Raw genomic sequence first — 12,670 nt, forward strand, 5'->3', positions numbered from 1 at the left:
GATGTGTTTCTCTCTCTCTCTTTCTCTTTCTCTTCTCCCCCCCCCCCTTACACACACACACACACATTTCACTTCCCTCTTGTTCTCTCCCATCTCCCCAACTGGAACAGGTGCACCCACACCCCAGGCGTCTGACTCCAAATGAAGATGTCCTCCCCAGGGGACTTGCCATCTGTCTGTCCTTCACTTTGGCTCCCAAAGTTCTTCCTGGTTCAGTGCTAGGTGCTGATCCTGAGGACTGGGGTTCAGGAAACAGACTCCCACCTGCCCCCACCCCAGATCCTTGGTCCTGGAGAAGGGGCACTGCTGCCACTCTAACCCTGTCTCCAAACACACACTATTAGCCTCTGGGCGTTGGGCGTTTATCAGTGGGGAGACACCCAGGCCTCTCCTCCTCCTTTATCTTGGCACCTCAGAGCAGAAGAGGGGGGAGTTCTCACTCCCCAGCAATCTTGCCCTAGGGCTGCTTCTCTTGTCCTGCTCTGAGTCTTTGCTCAGGAAGTCCCTTTACTTCTAGAACATTCTCCTCCTCTCTTTTTTTCTCTGAAATCTCTTGTATCCTTCAGTTCCCAGGTCAAATGTCACCTTACCCGGGAGGCCTCAGAACCCCATGCTCATTCGCATTGTTCCCAACCATGCTTAATGGCTTTTCTAGGTGCTTCATAGCCCTGCTGGCTGCATGCATTAAAAAGATCACCCAACTAGGAGACTCAAATCTGCTAATTATTAGCCCTGTGACAATAAACAGGCCTCTTGAACTCTCAGGTGGGAAAGCAAGCTTTGTCGTCTGGAAAATGAAGGCAATATTTTCCTATGCTTGCCTCCCAGGGTTGCATATCTTCTACAGAGAAATGGGGCTCGGAGGTTTGTTAAACTGCAGCTTGGATGCTCATCTCCTTGTTGACTGGAAACCGTTTCATGGTAGGCGCAGGGTCCCTTCTTCCTTCATCATCCCCCTAAGAAGTTTTATCCATATTAATAGGGCATGAATTACATTCCAAGTCAGAAATTGTTTCCCTCATCCTGCTGAGCCCTCGCCTACCATCTCCGTGAAGCAAGCACACTTCTGAGAGTAAGTGTTTCACCTCTGTCCCCTGACTCCCCATCCCAAGGCAAAGTGAGATTTATTAGGCCAGTTAACCTAACGACAATGTTCTTTGATTAGGTCAGTGCTGTGCTAGACTGGTACATTTGCTGGGTGAGAGTGGCTCTGGAAAGATGGACACATAATCTAAGAAGTGGAGCATGGGTACAGGGTTGACTGGGACTTTATTACAGAGTATTGTGAAAGTCATGAAGGAAGCCAGAAGCTCACACATTAGAAAATAAGGCTTTGGGGTAAATAAGGCTTGGGGACGGTTCTAACAGAAATAAATATCTAAGAAGAGCTGGTGTGGTGCTAAAGATCTGTATTGATTTGATAAGACTAGTGATGGTGTCTCCTTTGGTGTTAGAGGAATGGTACTGGGGCCACAGTAGTGGGGAGGGAGCAGAAAGAAAGAAAATCTTTATGGGAGAAAATAAAATCATGGAAATGGGTTGAATGAGAGAGAGGATTGGAATAGACACAGATGAGCTCCAAGTTGTACCCTGGATGTCTAGGAGGAAAGTGATGCCAGTGATGGAAAAAGTGGGGTTTGGGCTGAGGGCAGGAGTGGGGATCGACTGGAGGCAGAAGCAATGATTTGGAACTTCAGAGGTTTTTCATCCATGTGGGTCCATACCGCTCATGCCTACCCTCATACACCACCTCTTCTGCCCCAGGAAGTCTAGTGCTCTACCCAGGAACTTCTGGCTTGCTGCACATATACTCTTGCCCTCACTCCATTTCTATAACCCAGTCCCCTGAACTGATGTTTCTCCAGGAAGCTGATCGTAGGGGCAATTCAGACCAGATAACAACAAACCGAGGAGCAGTGTGCTCTGTGGCATTCACTGTGGCCGGAAGTCTGTTCTCTCCCTCCCAGATAAGCTGAGCCACCGGGGAGTTCAACCCTCCCTGCCCACCTGCCTCCTGCAGGCAAAAGAGGGCTGTTCTGGGAGCTACCTCCTCCTCCTTATCTCCCAGCCTCCCCTGCGTTGAGTCATCACCCCCAGCCATACTCAGTCCCAGGAGCACAGCAGCCCTCACTCCGATCCAGGCAGCACGGAGAGGCAAGTCAACAGCCACCGGTTCATGAGCAGGCACCACAAGTGTCTTTGTAGATGACATTGCCTCCCAGTTGTCCCATTTTTTCTAATTCCAGGGTCTATCCTTTGATATTACACTATCAAAATAATAACAGTAATAATAACAATAACGTAATTTTGACTGAGCACTGTGGATGTGTCAGGAATGTGCTAGATGCTTTGTTTATATATTTTTGCCCTTCAGTTTTTGAGGTAATTCTGTAAGGGAGAGAACAGCTATTATTTCCCCCATTTTCCAGATAATAAAGATGAAGTACATGGGAGTACAGTAAAGTCACCCAATTTTAAAATCAGTAAATATCAGAACTGGGAATTGAGCCAAGGCTTCAAGTATCGAGCCTTAGAGCTACTCAGCTTCTCTTTTCAAACGTTTCTTCATCATCAAACTATTCCTTTGCCTAAACTTTTCTTTTTTTTTTCTTTTTTTTTTTAGAAGATAAATTCAAAAGGTTTATTGCACCAAATGCCACAGAGAAATGAATCAAAGTAATACATGAAGAAGCTTTAAGTTTCCCATACATCGACATTGGCATCCATTCAACTGATCAAAAGTAAACAGCCTCATGCATTCTGTCACTGCTTGGTCTTGTGATGTGATGGATTTTGTTATCCTCCAAACCCTCTAACATTCAGTTGTATCTTCTGAAGCCCAAGACCTTTGTTGTCAGCTACTATAACCAGCTACCATCTGTAGCACCTACATGGAGTACAGGGTGATTATCTACCCATTGTGATACTTCCTCATGTGTATAGCAGTGGCAATTCCCTTCTAAGATTACCCCACTATGTTATAACAGCTAAGAAGCTACCTCGTGAAAAGCAATAAACCCAATCATGAATGAACTCAAGTAATCTGTGATGTGGCAAGCAAAGCTGAGAACTTTGATAGGAATGAGGAAGACACATTTCCCTGGGGCTAGGTTTGGGCCATTCTAATTGCCCTTCCAAAGGAAGCCACCCATGAGAGTTAGAGATGACCTTTGGGAAAGAGGAACTTGTCAGTTCAGTAGTCCACAAAGTAAGTTTTGAAATATTTTAAGTGCTAAGTGAACAAGCCTCTTTAAATATTTTAATTTTGAAATACTTTTTGCTTAAATAGAAACATGACTAGAGAAAGGCTAGAAACATAATCAGTTAAAAATATATTAAACAGATAATGGTTGGGACCACACTTGACAAACATGACAAAAACTTGAAAAGACTGAAGTTTGACATATGTAGAGGTAGACACACTTTGAGAGGACGATCCTTATCCTTAGTTTCTATCAGTATTTTTCCTTGCTCTCCTCTTCCCAATCCAACAGGTATCCAACGCAGCACTCTGCACGCAGTTGTAAGTTGTATCAGTTCCATTAGGTCTCCTCAATAGGAATTTGTATAAGATCTTGCTGAACTCACTGCCTCAGTCAACTACTGCCATGAAAATGCTCAAGATTCAATGAGGACAAAATCAAGCATTTCTTCTCGTGTTCAAAAATTGGTGTGCTATGTGTTGTTCAGCTGATTTAGACTGTGTCCCTTTGTGCTTCAGTTTGCATTTGGATTATTTCGATCCTAGATGTAAGTTCAGGCAGGTCTTCCCCCATGTGTGTGCTTTATGGGGTCCTGGCCAAGGAGCAGAGTGTAAGTAAGTCATGTTTTAGGGTTAGGGTTAGGGTTAGGGTTAGGGTTAGATCTATAAAAGGTCACCAGAGTGCAAGACTTATGCCAACCTATGTAAGACAATTTGAGACACAGCTTTTACCATGTGTGCCAACATTCTGCTGGCCAAAGTAAGTCACCTGGCCAACCTCAACATCCATGGACAAGGAGTGTACTTTGTTCAGAATGGAAGAGGAAAGGTAGTAAATATTTTCTAAGTAAGTAATCCAAACCATCACATAAACTTTATTGACAACCTCACATACTCTTTAGCTAAGGTGAGGGGTTTGGTTGTACTGTTTGGCAGCAGAAAACCTGGCACAAGGTATAAGACCAACAAAAATCTCCACAGAAATGAAGTGGCAGGAACCAAATGGAATCAGCCCCCATGTGAGGAATGCCCATAAAACTGCTTACATCACGAAAGTGGTGGCCCTTGCTTTGTGTGCTCTTTAAGCACTGCAGGCCATCTCAGGTTACATGGTAAAATGGTATTCTCTCATCTGTGAACCTTTAAACCAGCTTAGGTACTCAGACAAATGATCAAAATGCCACCTTACCTTTGCAAAAACAAAAACTTAAGATTCTCATTACTTTAATAATGAACTTGACCTATTTCTTGCTGGTTCTGGTTCTGACACTTGGTTGTTTCTCTTCTATTAGCTCCAGCCCCTATCCTTTTATACCCGATACATAGGGTGTACATACTCTAAGCATTTTGACCTAAACTCACACCTTGGATCCTTAGCTCCTGGTAGCCTGAGGTAAGATTCCATAACCATATACCTACAGCTCTTTATTCTCAAGTCCCCACACTGGCTGGCTAATTTCCCAAGCAGACTCTGAATAGGGATTATAAGAGATAGAGATCCTTAGGGCATCAAGAATAGAATAGCTCAAAATTAAGCATGAGTTTAGATACCAACAATCAGCAAGATATGTTGAGTTCAAGAGCTATAGAAAAAAATATAGTAGGAGTTGGCAAGAAAATAAGGCTCAGGAAGAAGTTTAATCTTGGAGTGTGGAGAAATTTGCATAGATTGCTGTCAGTTAGGTCTGTTCTCTTTGAAGTCCAAAGAATCACACTTATGCCTGGACTGATCCACTGATTCTAAAACATCTGTCACTGATAGTATTTATTAGCTATTGACTGATAGTGTTGGCACAAAAAAGAGAGAAGCTTATTTTGAATAAAAAAAAATCCTAACAATGCATGTATCTAAAGAGTTACTGTAAGGCTAATCTTTGCAATGTTATTTATTTTTAATGTAAGCCCTAGGTGTCCCACTGCAAAAAAATGGTTAATTAAAGAATGTGTTTCCAAACACTTCCAAATGAAATCATATTAAGATATCAATTATAAGTCAGCAAGGGGCTGAGTGTAGTGGGTAAAGCTGACTCCTGCAGTGCCAGCATCCCATATGGCACCAGTTCAAGTCCTGGCTGCTTCACTTCCAATCCAGCTCTCTGCTATGGCCCGGGAAAGCAGTGGAAGGTGGCCCAAGATCTTGGGCCCCTGCACCCATGTGGGAGACCCAGAAGAAGCTCCTGGCTCCTGGCTTCCGATCAGAACAGCTCCAGCTGTTGTGGCCATTTGGGGAGTGAACCAGGAGATGGAAGACCTCTGTCCTCCCTCCCTCCTTCTCTCTCCTTTTCTGTGTAACTCAGCTTCTCAAATAAATAAACAAATCTTTAAATATATTATAAGTTCAAGAAACCTGTTGCAAATACTGTATGATTCCACTGATACAAATAACTTAGAGTAGTCAAATTCATAAACATAAAGTAGAATGGAGTTGACCAGGGGCTGGACAGAATAAGGAGTTACTGTTTAACGGTTTGGAGTTTTAGTTTTGCAAGATGAAAAGACTTCTGGAAATTCCACAATTCAAATGCACTTAATACTCCTGAATTGCATACTTAAAAGTGGCTAAGTGGATAAATTTTATGTTATTTGTATTTTTACCACCATTAAAAGCTTTTATGAAATGAAACTGAGAACCACAGTTATATCTCCAACCCCAGGATCTGTTATCTTAGGTGTGAATTCCTTTCCTTTCTTCACCCCAAATTCAGTTCTTTAAGGCCCATATTCTGAACCCTCATATTCACATGCACACACACACACACACACCACAGCCTCATCCAAAAAAGATACTTTCTGGGTTTCAACTTTCTGTCTCCTTGATTTTTAAGTTTTAATTTTTTTTTCTAGAAATATTGAGAGAGACACATCCGGCTTTTTCTCTTTCCTCTTTTACTTGTATCAGGACAATTCACAGGCCTCTTGGCACCTTACCTGGACATATCATCCCAGTGGTCCATCCTGCCTAAGCTCTCCATTCCATCCAGTATTGTCATTAAGTGTACTCAGTGTATTTCATGATAGAAGTGGTGTAGTCTGGCATGAACAGCAGGAATGTTAGATGTAGAGATCCCTGAGTTGATAGGAATTCAGATTTTTTTCAGTTACTACTTGTGTGATCTTGGGAAAGTCTCTGTACCTCCCATTTCCTCATCTGTAAAACAAAATAATCATGCTTTCTTTATCAAGACTTATGTAAAGACTAAATAATGTGTGTTTTGTCCATTGCTTGGCGTATTATAAGCAAACAACAGATGATGGCTATCATCACTGGTACGTGTTTATGTTGTTTCAAGAATTTCCAGGAGCAATGTGACAGAGCATAAACTATACAATAAAGGGTAAGAGGGGCCGGTGCCGTGGCTCATTTGGTTAATCCTCCGCCTGCAGCACTGGCATCCCATATGGGCTCTGGGTTTTAGTCCTGGCTGCTCCTCTTCCAGTCTAGCTCTCTGCTGTGGCCCAGGAGGGCAATGGAAGTTGGCCCAAGTGTTTGGGCCCCTGCACCCACATTGGAGACCAGGAAGAAGCACCTGACTCCTAGCTTTGGATTGGTGCAGTGCCTGCTGTAGCGGCCATTTGGGGAGTGAACCAACTGAAGGAAGACCTTTCTCTCTGTCTCTCTCTCTCACTGTCTATAACTCTACCTGTCAAATTAAAAAAAATAAAGCATAAGAGACTGTGAGCCTAGTTTTTCTACTCTTGCTTTGTCCAACATCTTAATGAAATATAAGACAAGGCTAAGAATTCACTGAAAAATTAAAGACATTGGAAAATGTGGACTTAGAGATTTGGGAATACCATAGCTTTCCTTTCCCTCATTATCAAGTGTGTTTACCTCTCACTTCAAGCCAAATTAAGTGCAAGAAAACAATCCAGAGAACTTGATGTATCAAGAAGCACCACGTGGCTTGTGTCTGAAAACTGTAAAGAAGAGGCCGTGTCTGAGTACGTACTGACACAGCAAGAACACTGCACTGGACATCCGATGTCCCTCCATGGCTGTGCATGTTCTGTGCCATGTGGATCCTGTGGAAGGGAAATGACTGTGAACTGAATTGAAATGTACTAACAGAGGGTTTTCTGCCAGGGGGAAGACCATCCTGTATGAAGAAGCTGGACATACACTCTTGGATAAACAAGTTAGAGCAAGATAGGAATAGCATGCAGAGAAGTATGATCTAATTCTGAGGACTTTAGGTAGAGGCTCCTAGTGAAGACAATAATGGATGCGCATTTTCTCAGACATCAGATTAAACCCTAACAACTGCTCTATCCCTTACCTTTCTTCCTTTCCCAAGCCCCAATCTGTAAGGCATCAGAACTGCTGTGGCAAATTAGAATGGAGGTAAGTAGGGAAAGAAAGAAGATGTTGACCGTAACCTGCATTTCCCACTGCAGTCTCCAAGCCTGAGACAAATGCAAAAACAGAAGGGGAGAAACATTGAAAGAGATAACAGTCCAGGGCTTTGGTGAGAGAGTACTCTTTTCATCTGCAGGAAACGACCACAGGACCTCTTATTATCTGAAGCACCTAGGAAAGTGACTTGCCCAAGATTTCATCCAGATGAGCAAGCTGACAGAGCAGGTTTAGAAAGAATACTTGTAAGAGTTAAAGGCAATAATAATTGCAGCCTGCTGAGTCTAACTCCATTGTTAAACCAATCACATTACAAGATCAAGAAGAAGAAATTTCATTTATGTTTTTCATCATGTGAAAAATGAATTCTATTTATGCACTGTATCGATTAAATCTATCCTATTAATACTAATGCTATAAAGCATTTAGCACTACCTGATTCTATTTAATATTCAGTAAGTATTCTGTGTTGAATAAAGGATTAATGACAACAATTTCCCTCTCAGAACAACAGAAAACAAAGAAATGGAACAAATTGTATGATCTCCCTTTGTGAAGACTTTAAAGAACCTAAGAAATAATATGATGGAGTTATGGAGTATACTGGTTATTTATTGTTGCCTAATGAACAACCCCAAAATTTTGTGCAAAAACAAACAAAAATTTATTGGCTTCCCATTCTATGTATTAGGAAATTAGGTACGGCTGAAGTGTTAGCGTTGTGCTTTTATGAATTTGGCTTCCTCAGTTCTGCCTCACCTCCTACCCTCATCCTACCATATAGTGACTTCAGCAGGATAGCTCAAGTTAATTCCTGTTGCAGCTGGATTTCAAGAGAACAAGAGTGGAAGCTAAAGGCTCTGGAAACCTAGCCTTGGAAGTCATGTTCTATTACTTTTCCCATAGTCTACTGGTCAATGCAAGCCCATAAAACCAGTTGATATTAAAGGAATACAAAAATTAACTGCACCTTTTGTGAGGGGAACCTTCAAATAATTTGTAATCATATTTAGCATGCCACAGGAAGAAACACAGCTTTGCTTGTAATGCAAAATGTCTTGAAGAGATCACTGACCTGCAATCAGAAAAACTGGGTTTCAGTCTTCCATTTCTCATAAACTAAATTATTTAGTTTTTAGATTTTATTTAAGTTATACAAACTTCATGCCTTTCATATATACAGATTTAGGAACACAGTGATAATTCCCACCCTACCCTCCCTCCTGTCCATGCTTCAAACCTTCCTCCTCCTCCCTCTCACATTCCCACTCTTAATTTTTACAAAGGTCTATTTTCAGTTTACTTAATGATCATATAGTTAACCCCACACTAAGTAAGAGAGTTCAATAAATAGTATGAAGAGAAAAAAATTGCTCCTCATCAAAAAAAAAAAAAAAACCCTAAATCTATAAACAATCATCAAACTTGTAAATGTCTATTTCACTCCAATACATTACATTTCAGGTACTCTATTGGCTACCTCGAATCAGGGAAAACACATAATATCTGTCTTTTAGGGACTGGTTTATTTCACTAAGTATAATGGTTTTCAGTTGCATGCATTTTGTTGCAAATGACAGGACTTTTTCTTTTTACAAGCTGAATAGTACTCCATAATGCATATTAAAAAAAACTTCTTTATCCAGTCAACAGTTGATGGACATTTGGGTAGATTCCACATCTTAGCTATTGTGAATTGTGCTGCAATGAACAGGGGGTACAGATAACTCTTTCATATGCTGATTTCTTCTAGTTTGGGTAAATTTCCAGGAGTGATATGGCTGGATCATATGATCATATGATCATATTCAGACTTCTGAGGTGTCTCCCTAATGTCTTCCACAGTGGTCGCACCAGTTTACATTCCCACCAACAGATGACCAGGGTACGTTTTTCCCCACATCCTCGACAGCATTTGCCTATTGATTTCTGTATGGGAGCCATTCTAACTGGAGTGAGGTGAAACCTCACTGTGGTTTTGATTTGCATTTCTCTCTTTTTTTTTTTGACAGGCAGAGTGGATAGTGAGAGAGAGACAGAGAGAAAGGTCTTCCTTTTTGCCGCTGGTTCACCCTCCAATGGCCGCTGCGGCCGGCGCATCTCGCTGATCCGAAGGCAGGAGCCAGGTGCTTCCTCCTGGTCTCCCATGCGGGTGCAGGGCCCAAGCACTTGGGCCATCCTCCACTGCCTTCCCGGGCCATAGCAGAGAGCTGGCCTGGAAGAGGGGCAATCGGGATAGAATCCGGTGCCCCAACCGGGACTAGAACCCGGTGTGCCGGCACCGCAAGGCAGAGGATTAGCCTGTTAAGCCACGGTGCCGGCCTTGCATTTCTCTTATGGCTAGTGATCCTGAGCCTTTTCTCAATGTCTGTTGGCCATTTGAATTTCTCTCTTGAAAAATGCCTGTTGAAGTCCTTTGTCAATTTCTTAACTGGATTGTTTGGTCTGTTGCTTAATTTCTTGAGCTGTTTATAGATTCTCAATGTTATCCCTTTATCAGTTGCATAGTTTGCAAATATTTTCTCCCATTCTACTGGTTTCTTCTTCACTCTGCTGAGTGTTTCTTTTGCAGTGAGGAAGCTTCTCAGCTTAATGTAATCCCCTTGGTCAATTTTGGCTTTGATTACCTGTGCTTCTGGGGTATTTTATAAGAAGTCTTTCCTTATGTAAATGTCTTGAAGAGTTTCCCCAATGCTTTCTAGTAATCTGATGTTATTGGTTTCTGTATTTAGGTCTATGATCCATTTTGGGTGAATTTTTGTATAAGGTGTAAGGTATGGGTCTAGTTTCATACTTCTGCATGTGGAGATCCAATTTACCAGAACTATTTGTTAAAGAGACTGTCGTTGCTCCAGGGATTGATTTTAGCTTCTTTGTCAAAGATAAGTTGGTTGTAGATGAATGAACTGATTTCTGGAGTTTCTATTCTGTTCCACTGGTCTACAAACCTGTTTTTGTGCCAGTACCATGCTGTTTTGATTATAACTGCCTTATAGTGTGTCTTGAAATCAGGTTAGCTGGGTATTTTTTAAATCTAATTTTATATCTCAATAAAATCTATCACTGAAAGCCTAGGTTTCTAAGTTTCTGACTTAGTCTGTATTTGTTTTTCCTTGGGGCCATAGAAATCTCTACAGGTTTAAGACCAGGTCACCAGCACCCACTTGTAGAATGATTTTCTCCATTAAATACAACCACAGATTATAGAAACAACCACCAAATCCCATTAAGCCTACTCTTGAAATTTCTGACCAAAGATGTGAGCAGAGTGTCATATGACAGTATTTGGTAACTTCCTTAGGTTATATTGACATATTTCCATCACCTCTCTCTATATATCTGATCTTGTCTCTATTCTTCCTGAAGGTAGACGCTTCTATGGAGCTTCTATGGTGGACAAGAATGAATGTGAGGGGCCAACACTGTGGCCCAGTGTGTTAAGCCACCATTGGCAATGCCAGCATCCCACCCTGGAGTGCAGCTTCTAGTCCTGGCTGCTTCACTTCCAATCCTGCTTCTTGCTTATGCCCCTGGGAAAGCAGCAGAAATGGTCCAAGTGTATGGACTCCCGTCATACATTTGGGAGACCTAGATGGAGTTCCTGGCTCCTGGATTCCTAGAACTTGTCCCAGATCTGGTTGCCAAGGCCATTTGGGGAGTGAACCAGTGGATGGGAAATCTCTCTCTCTCTTTCTCTCTCTCTTTCAGTCTGTCTTTCAAATAAATAATAAAAAATAAATCCTAAAAAGAATGAAATTATTCTCAAGGGATAGCAATCTGATGAGCTGGAAGACAGCCAGTGTTGGGGTATCTGTGAACTTTGTGGAGAAGAGTGGCATCACCAGCCCTGGATTGCCTCTCACTAGACTTTTACTAGTAAGAAAATTAATGTATTATTTAAGCTACTGTAGTCTCTAAAATTCAGGGTTTACCCTAGTCCTTATGAATAGGCAGATATTCCTACCTAAGTAAAATAAGGTTTGGAAAATGTCTACCTGTTAAGGGTATTAGAGACAAATGCCCATGAAATGTCAATTAGATGTACTAAGATGTATAGGGTTTTCTGTAGGATTGGGCCACATGTATCTAACAACTAGCATAATGCCAAAGAGGAAATTTATCTCATACTGCTGCACTGTTTCTATACTGTAGCTGGTTCACTCAGAGACCTGGATGTTCTTGCTCAAGCTGTTCAACTTGGCATCATTTTTATGAGTCTATAACAGTTGGAGTCCTCTCAAGAAAATAAAAATCACTCTAGGTATTTCAGAAGAAACTTAATACATGTGACTGGATACACAAGTAATTAAAAAGTTGAGAAACAAAATTTGACAGCCCCCTAATTATTTTTTTAAAATCCATCTACCACAGATCATAAGGCTCGAAGAACAAAGGGGAGGGGAATTATTAGCAGGTCCCAGTTGCTGAGGCTCTCCAGTAGAAAATGGAACCATGCTGCACCAGCTCTTCAAGTCAAGACCTTAGAAGACCGCTGAATGGTTGAAGCTGGAGCCACAGAGGAGATGCACCTGCCACTCGAGCTTCCACTTGAAGCACAGGAGACAAGAAACACTTTAGTTTCATCTCTTCCTCCACTCTACTTCTCCTTGGTTCACTCTTGGCAGAAGTCACAGGAAAAGGAGCCTTGCAAAATGTATTTGGTCAAGGAGCACAGCATGAAAAAAGAGGTGAGGAAATTGATCTACAAATAAGCAAATACCGACATAGGATTATGAGGCTCATTTGTAGGGCTCTAGGGAATGCATTTCAGATCGTGAAAATCCAAAGTAACATGTGCTTTCTCTAGCCAAAGGACTAGGGATGGGGCAGCCTAACAATAGAGAAAATTTTCTATAGGCATTCTATTCAAACTGACTACCACAGAAAACACCATATCTCCATTCCCACCCCTATTGACAAAGGCTAAGTGGTGGTGAGCCTAGACTTGCAGCTTTGAAAGGCGATACTGTGGGGCTGGCATTGTGGTGCAGTATGTCAAGCCTCTGCCTGTGATGCTGGTATCCCATGTGAGCTTCCTGTGATGTCAGCATCCCATATGAACAGAGGTTCAAGTCTCTACTGCACCACTTCTGACCCAGCTCCCTGCTAACATG

General features: G+C 41.9%; 1 protein-coding gene across 1 annotated transcript in view; it reads right to left on the reverse strand.

The window, feature by feature from the left end:
- Positions 1-869: 869 nt before the first annotated feature.
- LOC133761864 (olfactory receptor 9A4) overlaps positions 870-12,670 on the reverse strand; it is an 85,829-nt gene continuing 74,028 nt past the window's right edge. Inside the window, 1 exon segment of the mRNA XM_062194774.1 lies at positions 870-956. Within this exon segment, the coding sequence (XP_062050758.1) occupies positions 870-956 (87 nt within the window).

This window comes from Lepus europaeus, chromosome 1, assembly GCF_033115175.1.
Source record: "Lepus europaeus isolate LE1 chromosome 1, mLepTim1.pri, whole genome shotgun sequence".
NCBI classification, from domain to species: Eukaryota; Metazoa; Chordata; class Mammalia; order Lagomorpha; family Leporidae; genus Lepus; species Lepus europaeus.